The 17,358-nt window shown below is 41.5% G+C and overlaps 2 protein-coding genes across 3 annotated transcripts; one reads left to right on the forward strand and one right to left on the reverse strand.

Moving 5' to 3' along the window:
- Positions 1 to 2,887: 2,887 nt before the first annotated feature.
- On the reverse strand, positions 2,888 to 5,739 carry PTRHD1 (peptidyl-tRNA hydrolase domain containing 1). Its single transcript, XM_019712748.2, has 2 exons — positions 5,485 to 5,739; positions 2,888 to 3,227 (listed from the first exon to the last, which is right to left on the reverse strand). Exons 1-2 carry the CDS (start codon positions 5,734 to 5,736, stop codon positions 3,057 to 3,059), a joined length of 423 nt encoding a protein of 140 aa, XP_019568307.1. The 5' UTR covers positions 5,737 to 5,739; the 3' UTR covers positions 2,888 to 3,056.
- Positions 5,735 to 17,049, forward strand: CENPO (centromere protein O). Of its 2 annotated transcripts, XM_019712746.2 has the most exons (7): positions 5,735 to 5,870; positions 6,191 to 6,303; positions 7,895 to 8,064; positions 13,945 to 14,062; positions 14,828 to 15,087; positions 15,960 to 16,131; positions 16,893 to 17,049. In XM_019712746.2, exons 2-7 carry the CDS (start codon positions 6,261 to 6,263, stop codon positions 17,024 to 17,026), a joined length of 897 nt encoding a protein of 298 aa, XP_019568305.2. In that variant the 5' UTR covers positions 5,735 to 5,870; positions 6,191 to 6,260; the 3' UTR covers positions 17,027 to 17,049. The 2 variants fall into 2 exon arrangements, with proteins under 2 accessions (XP_019568305.2, XP_019568306.2); XM_019712747.2 differs by lacking the exon at positions 6,191 to 6,303.
- The last annotated feature ends 309 nt before the right edge of the window (positions 17,050 to 17,358 follow it).

A 17,358-nucleotide genomic window follows, 5' to 3' on the forward strand; every position in this document is an offset into this window, starting at 1 on the left:
CATATATGTTGATTATAAATCACACACATTTATTGTTCACCTTTTATGTTAGCTGCCTCCTGGGACCAGACTGCTGCTAGAGAACACCAGAGTTTTCGATTCAGTAGGTCTGGAGTAGGGCCCGAGAATTTGTACTGTGTTTCTAACTCGTACACAAGTGATGCTGATTCAGGACCCACACTTTGAGAACCACTGATGTAGTTCAAATGCTAAATCGTCTTAGCTGATACTAATAAGAAAACTTGCTACTTCCCTGCTACTGTTTTGCTCTCACTCAGGGTCAGCATGAGTGCCTCTCCTTTCCCCATAATATATGTGTTTGTTTTCAGATCTCTGCTTTAGGGATTTGCCTGAGCTGTTATTTCCCAGTTGTATAGACTCGCATCTCTCTCTGGCTTTATTATTGTCTTAGTGCAGAATTCAGAATTTTTAAAAAAAGTTTTAAAGATGCAGTGTCATTTGGAAACATTTTCCTAAAGCCTTGAATGGAAATAGCAGGGAGTGCTGGATGATTCTTGGATGGCAACACTCCCTAGCAAAAAAGGAATCAGACAACTGGTTGATTTGACTGAAAGCTCTTGGAGGACAGCTCTTTGAGGGCTGTGTCTTAAGATACATTTTCATGCTTAGGTTCTAGCACTAAGTGCTCAAGGCACTGTTCTAAGGAATTTGTACCAACACATTTAGTCCACATAGCACCCCTATAAATCCCTATTTTACAGATGAATGTACTGAGGCCCAGATAAGTTGAGTGCCTTGCCCAAGTTCACACAGCTTGAATGTATGAGAGCCAGGATTTGGACTCAGGAAATTTGACACTAGAGTCTGACCTCTTAACCACTATGCTATGCCATGTAATACAGAACTCAGTACATTTGTTCAGTGTTATGAAAGGCTATATGCTTCCTACTTTATAGGAAAAAATTAAGTCAACAGGTATGGTCAACTTCAACTTTCTTCCTCCTTAATTTATAAACTTATGTATATCTATACCTTTCCCCACTTCCTTTCCTACAATCTCAAAAAAGGTTTCTCTCTATATATTCAAAGCCAGTGCTTCCCAATGCCCTTGACCCCACCCCTTCCCATTTTTCCTGGATTTATCAGTTATTATATTTAGTGACTTCAATCTCTTTTCTCCTTGCCTTTTTTCTCCTTACCCATCAGCTTGCTCAAGAATCTAAGAAAACTACCCATATGGGACCCAGCATTCGCCTTTCCAGCCCCTAATCATTAGCCTCTCTTCCCATTAAAGCTTCTTGAAAGAATACTCCCCACCTTCTACCTTCCCATTCTTTTCTCAATAGACACCAATCTGATTCCCACCTCACTTATGCGATTTAAACTGCTTTTACCAAGTTAACCAATGTGTTCCCCAATTGCTAAATGTTTTCAGTTGTTATTTACTGAAATTCTGTGTTGCACTTGATTGCTTTCCCTCTTGAAACTGTTTACTTGGATTCCTGAGGTTGGTTCTGCCCTCAGAACCAACACTGTTCTCCCTGGAAGACCCTATCCACTCTAATTCCAAGTGACCATCTCTTACAAAGGAAAGTCATTGTATCTAGTGTCTTGGTAGTCTTGGTATCTAGGGGATGTGGGGAGGAAAGTGTACTCCTATCACCTTGTACACTTCTCTCTGTATTATCTTTATATCTGTCTTCTCACCAGATTCTTAGCCAGCTGAGGGCAAAAACTGTTTTACTTATCTATAGCCTCAACTCAGTACAGCCTGCTGCAGTAAACATGTAACATATCAGTTGAACAAATTACCCTTTATAAACTTGACTTCAGAGATATCCAAGCAATTTCAGTAGATGTCTCCAACTGTTTATAGAAATATTTTTAAAATTGTGCAGTGTTATAGATGTTCAGAGAAGGTAACTATCATTTTTGACTGGGTAAGACTTGAGAAGGTATAGCACTTGAGTCAGAAATAAAGTCCGGAGGGAAGAAAGGGAAGAGAATACTAACGTTCAACTCCCAGGCCAGAGGCTGGGAGGTAACCACCAGAGTGTCTTTGTCAAAACATTAAGTTTGGATAAGGGCCTAGAAGATTCCCCTAAAAAGACAGGAATATAAATGTGAGGGCCTGAAGGCTAAGCTAAGGAGTTCTGATTTTATTCCGTGGGCAAGTTGGAGCCTATACTGACCAGAGTGCTCAGTGACCCTATATAAACCTGGTGGCAGAACGACTGCTAGGTTGTAACCAGAATATGCTGGGGTTGAGACCAGTTGGACACTGAAGAGCAGGAGCCTGATACCTGTATCAGGATGGCAGCGCCAGCAACTACAAGAAAACAGATGTAGTACTTGACAAACTTCAGCAAATCTAAGAAATGAATATATTTCAACATCTTTGAAATTTAAATACATCTTACAGCTAATTGCTTGTCTTATTTGATTGGCAGCATTTCTTAGCACATAAAATAATGGTGTATCTTAAATTCACCATGTCTTAAGAGTCAGTGAATCTGATAATTGCATGTGAATAAGAAGTAAGGAATTCAAAGGCAAAGTTTTAAACCTGGGTGACGAAGAACACTATTATTCCGAACAAAAATGAAAGGGCATTTCCTTGACCCTGTATAGGAGTCTAACCTTATCTTCTATTTGAGCAATGACCAATAGATGATATTGTTGTTCACCTACTCTCCCATCTGAGCTTCCTAATAATTAAAAATAAGTACTTAAAAAAATTTTTTTCATTGGGGAATATTGGGAAACTGTGTTTTTCCAGGACCCATTAGCTCCAAGTCAAGTCGTTTTCAATCTAGTTGTGGAGGGCACAGCCCCCCTACCCCCTACCCATGTGGGAATTGAACCCGTGACCCTGGTGCCATAAGCACTGCACTCCAACCAAGCCAACCAGCTGCCCAAGAGGAAGTACTTACTAATGACCACTTTAATATGTGTTTGACCCTCATGGAACTGTTACAATTTAAAGGGAAGAGTGAGTTGCCATTGAAAGGAGTACATGATGCTCAGGGATACATAGCATGTAGTTTCTGGATCCAGCTGATAGTCAAATACATCAAAGCAACTGATAACATCAGTCATTTAAACAATCGGAACTTCTTCAAATACTGGTTCACTTCTTCCTTGGGGTAGGGGCGGAGTGCAATGCAGGTGGCCATATTTTCTGGCTGCTCCAGCCACAGCATGTGGTCAATGTTCTTCTGTTGCAGCGTCTCAGCCAGCTCCTTTAGGGTGGTCTCACCTGGTGCCTACAAGGAGCAGAACACAGAACACATAGAACAGCCCATTTAGGAAGGGCCAAAAGGCAATGGGAAAAGTATGGTGAGGGGTTCCTCATAACCGAAAGTGGAGTTACAGTTCTACCAAAGAGGGAGCTATAGAGCATGTTTCCAGAAGCAACACCTTCTTCCTCGCTCCATTTGCCATTCACTCTCGGTAGGACCTTAGAAAAGCAGCCTGAGGGTGGAGGGTGGGTGCATAGGGAGAAGAGGAGGGGCTTAATATTCCTGTTTATAAAACGATTTTTCTCTTCATTCTTGAGATGCTGTATGCATTGTCAGTAATTATGCTCTATACATTTTCTAGTTATCTTATGGCTGGTGTCCAAACAGCTATCCCTAATCCTTCAGCCAGCTCTGACTTGAAGAGCTGACTCCTGGAAGGATTTCTAAAATCACGTGGTCTCCACTTCCCTCCTCCCCTTCCACCTTACCCCATCCAAACCTAGGATTTTCCTTCTGCTGCTATAGTTACACTTGTTAACTCAGAGGAGGGTATACTATTCTCTGACATCCTTCTGAAATTTTTCTGACCATCTTTATCACCTGTGCTGAATCCCATTACAGGAAGTATTAAAGCTATCACTCAGAAAATAAAGACAATTATTGTGTTATGTGGCACAAGGTACATTTTTTGCCTATGAAGGCAGAAGCCGCTAAGATAACTCGAGGTTTGTTTTTATCAAATTAGAGGATGCAGGAATTGAGCAATAAATCTACTGAGCACTTCAGGCAGAGCCACGCTGGAGAACTCCCCTCCCTCCTGCAGCACCAGGCGCCGCATAGTACAAATCAGTGAATCCAAACTCTTCCTCTACCACTTACTGATTGTGTGATCTTTGATAAGTTATGTGACTTAGCTGGGCTTTTGTTTCCCCTTTATAAAACAAGGATGATACAGAACCCTTCCTAGTAGTAGTGAGGATTCGATGAAATTAGGGTCAAACCTGTGCCGGGCAGGTCTGAAATTTCCTTTCAAAATTTGGATCTTTTTTGATGTAGAATATAGTTACAAGCCTCACATCATGAGCACCCTTCCATGCCAACCAAATATTCTCCAAAAAAATGGTTTATGCATTTCATCATTGTGGAGACAGAACCCCAAAAAGCAGTTTCCAGGCTCTCGGCCTCACATAGACAGGTGCTGGCTCAGGTAGTAAACGGCCATCAACTGTGATTGGATGGCCATCAGCTGTGGCTAGTTGGCCGTCAGCTGTAACCAGGGAGCCATTGGCCACTAATATAACTGCTGTGACTACGCTAGCAGAAAAATGGGCGCTAGCAAGAAGATGGTGGTTGAGTCTGCAAGCGGCGCAGTGAGGGTTGCGAATTATGTGGCTCCTGTTTCCTGTTTCTCCAACCCAGCCACCAGCGAGAATATAGTGATATGACTCCCCTACTTATGGCTCCGTGGGTGTTCCTTTTTGGCCTCACCATGTCCTGCGTTCTCTTGTGGGGAGCGGGACCAGAGACCCTGCAGGCCTCCCTGCACAACAATCATCCATTATAAGGGCATAAATTAACCGATCCCTACTATTGGAAATTTAGTAATCTCCACATCTTTTACTATTACGAAGTGCTCCTATGAATATCCTTGTACAGTGTTCTTTGGGTGCATCTGATTATTTTCTTAAGATACATTTCTAGCAACAGAATTGACAAAGGTAAGGGTAAGCTCTGGCCATCTGCAAAAAGGACTTCAACGCTATTTTACACCCCTGGTGTCTGGTATTTTTGACGCTAGGTTCAACTTACACTAGGGTTCACATTTATTTTCAAATAATTTGGCGTCATACCCAGGTAACTGCTTCAGTTTGACTTCACCAGCACTAGGAATCCCACGTCATTATCCCTTCTGGATTGGTTTTGCCAGGGGTGTGGGGGTGGAGGGGCAATAATTTTCAGCGCATTAACGGGCCGGCCCAGTGCACACGTCTCGTTCCGCCAGCCTCCGCCCTCACAGGTATCTACTAAGAGGGATGCAAGTGAGATCGGAGGAATGCACCGGGAAGCATAATAACGGACCCTATGTCCACTCTTCACAGTGATGCCCTCCCCAGCCAAAGAAGTAGCTTAAGTCCTCACAAAACGCTTTCCCAAACTCAGGTGTTAAAGACTTTTCCCTATTCACACCGCTCCCACCCCACGAAGTTGGGCCCCGAGACCTAAGGCCACACCCACTTCCGGTCTCCATGTCCTCACGGACCACCCCCGTCCGGTGTCTCACCTCGAGGACCACCTTGCGCATGCGCCCCAGCTCCTGGAGATAAGCAACCGTATGCGGGTGGTCGCGGTGAATGTGCAAGGCCGCCGTGGCTGCGTGACAAGCCTGCGCTACCAGTGCGCCTGCTGGCCAGGAAAACGGAGGCTGCGATAGATCCTTTCGTAACACCAAGTATTGTACCAAGACCTGCGGCTCTGCGCCAGATGCCGCCATCTTCCTGCCCAGCAGAAAGGCCTGGCATACACCGCGGTGCATGCCGGGATCAGGGAGGGGCGCTGAGCGCTGCCATGTTTTTGTACGGTGGCTACGCAAAGCATGCTGGGCTTGGTTTTGAAGCAGAGGACGGCGCGAACTCTTGTGCCTGGACTGGATGAGCAAGAGGAGAGGAGGTAAGGGGGAATAAGATGCTGTGAGGGACGGGTCCGTGACCAGGGTGGAAGGCTGAACGGCCTCTTACAGCTCCTTCCGTGTGCACGGAAACCTGGCCGAACCGGAGGGTCCGTGCCCTCAGGAGCGCGCATGGGTGGGGAGGTGGTCGTGGCACCTCCGACTCGCACCCGGTGAACGAGTGAGACGGTCTAGGGAAGGAGAGTCCTGGCAGTGGCACTTGGCGTGTCCGGGGGCCGACCGGTGCGCGCCTGAGGTGTGTGTGCCCTACCCTCTGCGTTTGTAAATAGAAGTGATTTTCTTGCCGTTTTCCTTTTGCCAGCGAGGAAATCTAGGTCCTTATTACCGGTGCCTGGACAGATTCATAGGAAGGCGCTTGGAAATCTGAGGAGATGGAACTTGAGAAGGCTTTAAGTCAAGACGAGTCCAAAGGAGGTATTCACGGAGTTGCCTTTCCCCACTAACTACTGCTGTCCAAAGATGACCCCCAGGTTGTGAAAGAGCCCTTTCCTCTAACTGATGTGTGACCTGTCCTGTTCGGGAGCAGAATCGTGAAATGAACATTAATACAGCATACCTCGTTTAATTGTGCTTCACCCGTGGCGGTTTTTACAAATTGGAGGCAAGGCCTTCTACCTGCAAAAAGATGAGGGCTCGTTTTATTGTGGTCTGGAACCAAACCTGCAATATCTCGATATATTCCTGTATTGAAGACTTAGAGGGATAGGCAACTAAGATCATTGGACAAGGAAAAATTACTTCGAATATTTCTAGGCTCCTGCCCCTTTTTAAACAGATAAGTTGCGTTCATAATACACTGTGTTTCTATTCAGAGCTACAGTTTTGGCCAGCAAGATTGTTTTCCTCTCTTCCCAGGATTACTGTGGGCCATTTATACAGGGGCCAGTCTCCTGTGGAAGAAGAGGCAGTGCCAGGCAGTGTGACTTTGGCATTCATTAGACCAGGCTCTTCCATTAATATTGTAGCCTTGGGCTAGTTGTTTTACCTTTCTCGGCTTCAATCTTTTCCCCTGGAAAATAGAGATGAATAGCAGTATTGTTGTGGTGGTGATTGTGGAAATTAGACAATTCTTTTCATGCATCTCAAAGCATTCAGCACATGCGGAATATATAGGAAATATTCAATAAATGTTTTATTTGATTCTTTACATGCTTTGCAAGTAAAGCACCAAGCACAGTGTCTTCATATGTAGAGAGTGTTCAGCAAATACTTTATTGTTGGAGTTGATTAGCATTATGAAAATGTGACCTTTACTATACAGGCATACCTCAGAGGTGTTTCGGGTTCAGTTTCAGACCTCTGCAGTAAAGCCAGTTGAATCTTTTTACTGGTGTGTGTGTGCACGCACGCAGCGGGTGGGGAGTCTTGCCTTCAATTTGTAAAAACTGCAACATCTGTGAAGCACAGAAAACGGAAGCACAATAAAAATAGGTATGCCTGTACTGGTGTTTAGTCAGTCTCTTGGGAACTGAAATTTGCCTCTGAATTTCTGTCCAGCGGTAGCTTGTTTTCTTCTCTAATACCCAGTAATATTTGTGGACAGTTCCCTTTAGTTTGTGTCATTATAGTCCTGTGCTACAAATATTTTTCAGAGCTTCAAAGAGTTATGCATTAGCACTTTGAGAAAACATGCATAAAACCCAATTTGAAACACAATTCTGTGTTTTAAAAAATAGTTTCTGAGAGAGGCGGTGGATTTGGTGACCCTGTTTTCCTCTGGGTCATTATCGTGGATAACTGAGATTAGCTATATTCAGGTAATGATCTCTTTGGACGTTTGTCCTGGTTATGGACTGCTTGTACATCACTATTCAAGCTAAAAGGTTGCTGATCTTTGATTTCTGTTGTCAGTTCTGCTTTTATAAATTGTGCCCAATGTCTAACAGTTTAGCTGGCCACAAAGTTCTGAAAAAAGCGTCACTTTCTGTTCTTTCTTAAAATGCTCCCTATTGCCATAGTTAGAAATCCTTGGCTTCTTGTGAAATTTCCTTTTTACTTTCCTCAGGTGTTTTAGCTCACTTGGAAAGACTAGAAACTCAAGTGAACAGATCCCGTAAAAAATTGGAAGAGCCTCAGGGGGCTCAAGCAGTAGAAAGCTCTCTTGGGACCAAGATTCGTAAATTGAGAAATCTGCGAGATAAACTGAGGTCTGAAGTGAAACAACGTCAAGCCAGAGTGAGTAGAAGTGTGATTGTTGGCAGGCGTTCCTAGGGTGTAAAGAACATGATCTGGGAATTAACAAATTTGTATATTGCGTTTTACTTGTGATCTTACTGGATCGATTTCAGTCCTTGATCCCTCAAATGATGAAACCTGTAGAGACTCAGCTAATATCAATATCAGCTAACAATTGTCAGGCATTACTGATGGCCCAGGCAAGTTCTTCCTAATAGTCTCTTCACCTGCCCTCATAGACATGAACCTGCTTCCTCAGTCTCAGCCTGACTTGGGTCATTGGTACTTCTGTTATTAGTGCCATTTTTCTGTTACCCAGACTTGAAGCCTCACGGTAAACTTTGACCCTTCCCTCTTTCCAGTTTTCTCTCTATTCCCTCTTTTCAGTTTTCGGCCTAGGCCAGGTCCAGCCAGCAAGAACTGTCAAATTTTTCTTTAGATTGTCTTTGTTCTTTCTTCCCGACTCCACTGCAATAGCTCACGTATTAGCCACATGTGTTCTAAATATTTATCAGATGATTTGGATGCCAGGATTGTTGCAGCAGTCTGCTAGTTGGTTCTCTTCTGGTATTTATACTTCCCCAATGAGTCCTGCACAGCCAAGAAAATGTTTCATAAAACACTGCCTGGTTTCCTTGCTCCAAGACCTTCAATAACCATTCATTGCCCATGGGATATGGTCAGCCTTCTTTTTCTTGCCTTCCGCCTTCATTTCCTTCCGTTTTCCTCCTCTCCCTTCCTTCACTTTTTTAAATTAAAGTAAAAAGTATATGTAAATATATATAAAGTGCACAAATCTGAAGAACCTTTTACAAAGTAAACACGTGGTTCCATACAGATCAAAGTAGAGAATATTATCAGTGCCCCAGAAGTCTCCCTCTTATATCCTCCTCATTTCCTTCCAAGTACCCACTGTTCTGATTTCTATCACACATTGGTTTTACCTGTTTTTGAACTTCAGATGTTACAAGTATAAACTCTGGCTTCTTGAGCTGAATGTCATTGCTGTGAGAGTCATCCATGTAGTGATCATTCTTTTTTTATTGCTGCATAGTAATCCCGTTTTATGAATATTCCGCAGTTCATTTACCTGTTGTACTATTGGTGGCATTTGGGTTGTTTGGGCTGTTTCACTTTGGGGCTATTGAGAATAATACCGTGAAGAACATTCCTGTTCCTGTCTTTTGTTGTAAAAATATACACTTTTCTATTAGGTATAGATCTGGCAGAGTTACTGGGATACAGGGTATGCATATTAGCTTTAGTAAACACTGCCAAACCGTTTTTGAAAGTGATTGTACCAATTTCACGTTCCCGGAAACCGTGTATAAGATTTCCATTGTTTTGAATCTTTATCAATACTTGTTACTGTCAGTTTTAAAATTTTGACATGCTGGTGGAACTGTAATAGTATCTCATTGTGGATTAATGTGCATTTGCCTAATAACTAATGATGGTAAGTACCTGTATGGGACACTTCAAAATCTTCTGTTGTGAAGTACGCTTTTCAAGGCTTTTGCAAAAATTTTATTGGGTTGTCTATCTTATTAAATTGTAGAATTCTTTACACATTTTGGATATGACTTCTTTGTTGGGTATATGTATTACAAATCTCTTACAGTGTGGCTTGCCTTTTCATTCTCTAATGGTGTCTCGTGATGAAAAGAAAGTTTCGTTTTAATGAAGTTTGATTTAGGAACCTAATTTTATGTTTACCGCTCCTATTTCCTTTTAATCTGCCTAACTTAAATTCATAAAGATATTTCGTTACTTTCTAAAAGCTTTATTGTTTACTTTTTTATTGTTTACTTTTTACGTTCAGAATTATAGTCCATCTGGAATTGATTTTTGTGTATGGTGTGAAATAGAGGATTTTGCATTTGTTGGATACTGTGTGGTACCTATGTCAGATAGACCAAATGGGGTTCAAATGTTTTATATCTTCACTTACTGACTTTTCTACAGTCATGGCATCGCTGAACAATGGGGATACATTCTGAGAAATGCATCGTTAGGCGAGTGCGTAAGGTGAGTGCACTTACGCAAACCTCAATGGTGTAGCCTACTGCATACCTTAGGCTGTATAGTCCAGCCTATTGCTTCTAGGCCACAAAGCTGTACATGTTACTGTACTGAATACTGTATGCAGCTGTAACACAATGGTAACGATTTGTGTATCTAAACATAGAAAAGATACAGTAAAAATACAGTATGAAAGATAAAAAATGGTCCACCTGTTGGGCACTTACCATGAATGGAGCTCATAGGACTGGAAGTTGCTCTGGGTGAGTCAGTAAGTGGTGAGTGAATGTGAAGGCTAGGACATGACTGTGCGCTACAGGGGACTTTCTAAACTACACTTAACCTACGTTAAATTTACAAAACAACACGAGATAAATGAAACACAAGAGAAAATGATGTAATCAGGAGACGTAAAAATGAGATGTATGATGCTGCTGCCAGCGTAACAGCATAATATTTTACAGCAAACATGTTTTTATAAGTAGAAAGAGTATATTCTAAAATAACAATACAAAATAAATCATTACTACACAAACCAGTAACATCATTTATTATCATTATCAAGTATTATGTACTGTATATAATTGCATGTACTGTATTTTTATATGACTGGCAGCAGAGTAGGTTTATTTGTACCAACATCACAAACATGTGAGTAATGTATTGCACTATGACGTTATGACAGCTGTGATGTCACTAGGTGATAGGAATTTTTCAGCTCTGTTGTGGTCTTATGGGGCCATCGTCGTATATGTGGTCCATCATTGACCAAAACATCATTATGCAACGCATGTCTGTATTTGTTTCATCAGTTACTGGGATGCATGTGTTGAAATCTCCCACTGTGGTTGTGGATTTATACATTGTTTCCCTTTCATTCTATTTTTGCTGTATATTAAGTGTAAACAAATTCAGGATTATTAATATCTTCATGGTTGAATTAATCTTTTATAATTATGAAATGTTCCTTTTTCAGTTGAGTTAAACTTTTCTCCTTAAAGTCAAGTTCATCAAATATTAGTATAACTACAACTCTTTTTTTAAAATAATTTTTTTATCTTTCAATTATAGTTGACATACAATATTGTATTAGTTTCAGGTCAACATAGCGATTAGACATTTATATATCTTACAAAGTGATCACCCCGATGAGTTAGTACCCATCTGACACCTTACATAGTTATTACAGTATTACTGACTATATTCCCTGTGCTCTACTTTACATCCCTATGACTATTTTCTAACTACCAATTTGTATTTTTTAATGCATTCCCCTTTTTTCACCCACCCCTCCAAACCTCCTCCCACCTGGCAATCATCAAAATGTTCTCTATGAGTTTGTTTCTGTTTTATTTATTTTGTTCTTTAGATTCTACGTATAAGTTAAATCACATCACATCTGTCTTTCTCTGTCTGACACTCCACTCAGCAAAATACCCTCCAGGTCCATCCATGCTGCTGCAGATGGCAAGAACCCATTCCCTTCCATGGCCAAACCATCTTCAGCACTGTATATATCCATTCATCCATTGATGGATACCCAGGCTGCCTCCACATTTTGGTCATTGTAAACAATGCTGAAATGAACATGGATGCAAACGTCCCCTCTAGGTAGCATTTTGGGTTTCTTTGGATAAATATTCAGAAGTGGGATTACTGGGTCCTTGTCTCTTGTTATAGCCTTCGTTTTAAAGTCTAATTTTGTGTGGTGTAAGTATTGCTACCCCAGCCTTTTTGTTGTTTCCATTTTCATGAAACATCTTTTTCCACCCCTTTACTTTTAGTCTGTGTGTGCCCTTTCGATCTGAAGTGAGTCTCTTGTAGACTACAACTCTGTTTAGAGTTTGCATGGTAAATTTTTTCTATCTTTATAAACTTTCAGTGCCTTTATATTTAAGGTTGACTTCCTTTTGTAAATAGCATATAGTTAGATGTTTTTAATCCAGCCTGACAATCTCTGTCTTTTAGTTGGAGTATTTAGTCCATGAACTTTTAATGTGACTACCAATACATTTGTATCTCAGTCGACCATATTATTCTTTTATTGCCTTATTTGTTCTTTGACTGTCATCCTGGCTTGCCACATTTTAGATGATCTTTTTATATTTTTTATTATTCCACTTCTCCATTAGCTTGTTAATTATACATTCTTTCAGCATTCCTTTAGTGGTTATCCTAGAGAAAACACGCTTTTTTTTTGTTTGTTTGTGTATACTTCCAATTAGTACTTTTATGACTTTATGGATCATGCAGAACCTTCTGACATCTTGACTTTTCTCCCCCACACACACATCTTTCATGCTGTTGTTGTATATTTAACTCCACACATGCTTAAACTCTGCAACATCTTTGTTGTTTACAGTCACTATTCCTTTAGAGTTATACATATTTACCCTTCCCGTGCTTTTTATTACACCCTGCATTTCCAAATTTCTATCTGGGATTATTTTCCCTCAGCATAAGTAGTTTCTTTTGGTACTTCTTTTATTGTTAAGCATGCTGGCAATAAATTCTCTGTTTTTGTTTGTTTGAAAACATCCTTATTTTACTATCACCATGTTTTTCGTTTTTTAAGGATATTTTTGCAAGGTGTAGAGATATAAATTGGAAGTTATTTTCTTTTACACTTTAAATATATCATTCTGTTGTCTTCTGGATCTGTCTTTTTCCTGTTTTTAAGATTCTGTCTTTGGGTTTTAGCAATTTTATATCATAATGGGCCTAGGATTGGTTTTCTTTTCAATGATAAGTGTTGTATATGAAAAAAATATAGGGATTCTGTACCGTGTTCTCTTCCTTCAGAGGGGATTTCTGTTGTTCTTTTTCCTGACAGGCAAGTAGTGTATGGGCAAATCACCTTCATTCAGTTGAGGTGGCCTGTTTTTGGTTTGCCCTCACTCCTAGGGTGTGGCCCTAGGGCCCTCAGTTGAAAGTCTGAGTGTGTTGGGACAGGTCTCTCCTTGGCAGGCCTTCAACTCCAAATTCTGTTGTGCCAAAATATGCTTAGCTTTTGAAGTTTTAGCAGGTTCTTTCTGTTTGGTTTCTCAGTACCCAGTCACACACATGCAGCGTAGGAATTGGCAAATGCCTGGGGTGCAAATTGCCTGCAGAATGTTGGGTTCCCTTTTCTGTGGGATCTTGGCCCATAGGAAGGCTGCTTTAGTAACCTTGGTCTCCAATTTTTGTTTCCGTGAGACTGCTGCAAAGTGTAGCCTGCAGCTTTCTATTTGGCCCATATGTCTTGATAGAAATCAAATGCTCTGAGGGGAAAAGCTGTAGGGAAAGCCTAGCTGAGCTCAGAGCAGTTAGCTTTAATCACCAATCTGGCTATTCCGGTTATTCTCAAATGTCTTCAGACCATTTTCTGTTTGTGTGCTTACTTTTCGAATTGCATCCAGCTTGTGTAGTTCTCAGAGGGAGGGTTAGTCTGAGACCATCTATGGAGCCATAGCTCTAAGTGTCCATCTCAGAGTCAGTAGTTCTTATCCTGACACTTGAAAGCCTGCCGTCTGACCCACACCAGCTTTCCTCGCCTTTCCTCCTTACAGCTGTTTTGCTCACCCTGTGCTCAGCCTAGACTTCCTTTACACCTTTTTCTTTCGCCCTCACAATATTCTTTATTCCCACTAAGTTCCTAATTGTTTTTCAATGCAGCATAATTTCTGCTTCCGTCCTAGCACAGTGACCCCCACAAGACTCTTCCTTGCCTGTGGATTCACAGCACTGAACTGGCAGATCACTGGAGCATTTCTTCATTCATTACATAATAGTCTGCATTCAGCTTTGTTCCCGTTACGTGAGAGCAGAGACTGTGTTGTGCCTCTTTGTATCCAGTTTTATTTGCTGCATATCTTGCAGGTTGCAGTATGTGCTACCAGTGTTGAACCTGACCAAACATTGGAGATCAGTGAGCAAAAAGTTTGGGAAAGAAAAAGGGAAAATGTGAAAGCCATTCTGCAGGCATATCGTTTTACAGGTATGCTTTTTCCTGATGTTTCAGTCTGGTTCTCTTGTCTCTAGTGAGTTTGTTTGCTAGATGTGTTATTAGTCCTGGACTTATTTCTTGAGCATTGGTTTTGTCCCCTCACATCCACACAAAGCTGGCATGCTCGTGATGTTTGTCGCCCTGTACTGCAGGTTTGCATTGTGCCGCTGGTCAAATAATTTGAACCCCTTAAGTCTGTTTTACCATTAAAGTGGGGATTTATTCTCCCCATTATCTATGTTGCAAGAGGATTGCGGAAAGAACTGGGGACTATCATAAATTATTTGACACTCAGAAAAAAAGAATACCGTGTTTCCCCAAAAATAAAACCTAGCCAGACAATCAGCTCTAATGCGTCTTCTGGAGCAAAAGTTAATATAAGACCCGGTCTTGCAAGTCTTATATGATACCAGGTCTTATATTAATTTTTGCTCCAAAAGACACATTAAAGGTGATTGTCTGGCTAGGTCTTATTTTGGGGGAAACATGGTAGGTAAATTGAAAATTTCAAAATCTCTTCCTCAATAATTTGATAGTTAGGGTGTTTTTTTCTTTCCACCATTCTTCCATGATTTTAACAACTCAGAGTGAGCCAGAGTCAGTGAGAGGAAGGAGTCTGTGATCTTCATTCATCCAACGAACATTTGAGCACATACTGTATGTACTAGGTTGTGCTGAAGCATCTGGGATGCACAGATGAGTAAGATACTGACTTTGCCTGACAGCTGTTGAGAGGTATTGTCTTGTTTGCCTCAGGGCTGAGTGGGAAGCTGACCAGCCGAGGGGTCTGTGTTTGCATCCACACTGCTTTTGAGGGGACCCTGCTGGATTCCTATTTCGTGGACCTTGTCATACAGAAACCACTTCGGATACATCACCATTCGATTCCAGCCTTCATTCCCCTAAAGGAGATATCTGCAAAATATTTACAGACGAATATTCAGCACTTCCTGTTCAGTCTCTGCGAATACCTAAATGCTTACGCTGGGAGGAAGTACCAGGCAGATCAACTTCAGGTATCTGTGTGGAATCTTACATAGCATTTTATGAGCCCAGGATAGGCTTAAAAGGAAAAAAGGACAAGTTTTCTGTTGTATTTTAAAATGTTTCATTACTGAGCCGGAAGCTTAACTATTATCCTTCTAATACTTCTAAATAAGCTGTTTTCCACCCTCTTCTCTTCCCATTAAAACTCTGGATGATGTTGAAGCATGGATGCTGGTTAAGGGATTATTCACTCCCGAATGGTGGTCCTCAAGGTTTTATACTTGACCCTTTCCTCTCACAAAGTAGTAGAGTACAGTTGCTGTATTTTTAATTCAACAGGGATTGATAGAGTGCCTACTATGTGCCAAGTTCCTTGTTGAACATGGGGTATAGATGCAAAGCAGAATTATGTTTTCTGAAATAGAGGAATACTATCCATCTTTGCTTAAACTCTGCCCTACCTTCTTAGGGTTGGGTAAAAGAATAAATACACAGGAAATGAATGCAAATAGGGAATAAGTGACTGTTAGAAGCTTAGTATTTCCCGCTCTGTGCATTTGGAATGACGTTGAAGCTCCTGGTTGTCAGACAAATTGGTATGTGTATGCAGACACAAAGCATCTTAGCCACATATATGACGCCAATGAAATTCTCGGCAGAAATAGTATCTCCCCTGTTTCCCCAACCCCTGGCCATTTACTTAGTAAGTGCTTCCTGCAGACCTTCCTAGGCTGCCACTGACTCTTAGTTATCTCATAAATCTTTATCATTAGTCCTTTTTCCAGACCTTTCTCTGTCCTTTATTTCTCTAAACTTTTTGGTCGACAGTGTTTGTAAGTTTGTCACTGCCTTTGGAGCTATAATTGTCGTGTGTGTCTGTTTTGATCCCCACCTCCATTAGAGGGACTTTGCAGCCTTTCTGGCTGGGCCCTTGCAGAGAAACTCACTGTGCAACGTGCTGTCATTTACTTACAAAGTGGAGCCGAGGGGCCAGTCCTTCCCATTTTGTGCCAGATTGCTGTATAAGGACCTCACAGTAACCCTTCCGACTGACGTCACCATTACTCATCAAGGTAAGAGGAAGGATGCCTCAGTGGAGCAGTTACATAACATGCACTGGGTTGTTCAGATAGAATGAAACAGGGTGGACACATCAGTTGGAACTCTTAAGACACTTTCTTCTGTTTATGTACCATAAGCAGAAAAATACAATGACGGTAAAGTACAAAGAATGTTTTGTTTCTGTCAATTTTTCCTCTTTGTAAGTAGTAAACATAATCATAGTTTCCCTCCTCCCTTGTTCTTTCCCACTCAGCCAGTGATCCTTCAGCTTGTAATTTGTTTTCATTAGAGACCCTCCTACACAGCCAGCTAATGAGACTGAGTCACAGGGTCACTGTGGTGGGGAGCCCACGGACTCATCTCACTGTGAAGCCAAATGGACACGACAAGTCGGTACACAGTTAGCTCTGTAGAGACTGTTCTCTAAATGGGATTTTTCAGGGCTGGCTGACATTTTTTTGTATGTGACTTTTTCTCAGTTAAATGTACCACAGTGATGTGACTTGAGCAATAATAAAAAATAGGATAAAATGTTTTTAGGAGGCAGAAATTTTGAAGCTGCCACAAGTTTCATACCATAGGTTTTCAATTTCTCTGGGCATAGTCTTTTGTAAGTTTCCAGTGTCAAAATTACATTGGTCCAATAAGGGCCAGCCTCTCTCAGCTCCAGACCAAAAAAATAAATAAAGTTACCTGGGTCCAGAACGTGAGTGATCAGGGTCTGAGTCCCCCAATTGCACAAGATGAGATTGACAGAATCTGTCTCTTTTAGGGATGGACACACTACCCACCTCATGGGAAGAACAGCGAGCATCCCACGAGAACCTGTTTTGTACAAAGGCCCTGCACCAAGTGTTTGCTTCATTTACACAAAGAGAAAAGTTGGACACAAGCCTGGTCCACTAGAATACTATTTTCATTGGGAAAAAGTGAGTAAACAAGTCCTGTACAGTCCCAAGCAAGGTCCTGGGAACTGAAAACTGTTGAAAGCCTCAGACTCCTTGCCTAGGGAAACGTCCTCGCAATGAGGACAGACCACCACCTCATCAGAGACAAGTTTGATGGTAAAAGGGCAAGTTTGAGTCCAGAGGCTTTGGCATTTGGGGACAGTTCTCCATGACTGCTTGGTCACTTGTTAGAATGTTCAAGGTCACCTCTTCTTGGAGACACTGATTTGACCACCCGTTTTAGCAGAAAATCGGAATGGTTTGTGGGGCAATAGGAGGCATTTTAGGAAA

This window comes from Rhinolophus sinicus, linkage group LG05 (assembly GCF_036562045.2).
Source record: "Rhinolophus sinicus isolate RSC01 linkage group LG05, ASM3656204v1, whole genome shotgun sequence".
Lineage (NCBI taxonomy): Eukaryota > Metazoa > Chordata > Mammalia > Chiroptera > Rhinolophidae > Rhinolophus > Rhinolophus sinicus.

Coding starts and splice junctions, on each gene's coding strand:
- CENPO (XM_019712746.2), top strand. CDS start 6,261: ATGGAACTTGAGAAGGCTTTAAGTCAAGACGAGTCCAAAGGAG. Junction 8,065..13,944: donor TGAAACAACGTCAAGCCAGA/GTGAGTAGAAGT, acceptor CATATCTTGCAG/GTTGCAGTATGTGCTACCAG. Junction 16,132..16,892: donor CGTCACCATTACTCATCAAG/GTAAGAGGAAGG, acceptor TGTCTCTTTTAG/GGATGGACACACTACCCACC.
- PTRHD1 (XM_019712748.2), bottom strand. CDS start 5,736: ATGCACCGCGGTGTATGCCAGGCCTTTCTGCTGGGCAGGAAGATGGCG. Junction 3,228..5,484: donor TGCGCAAGGTGGTCCTCGAG/GTGAGACACCGG, acceptor TGCTCCTTGTAG/GCACCAGGTGAGACCACCCT.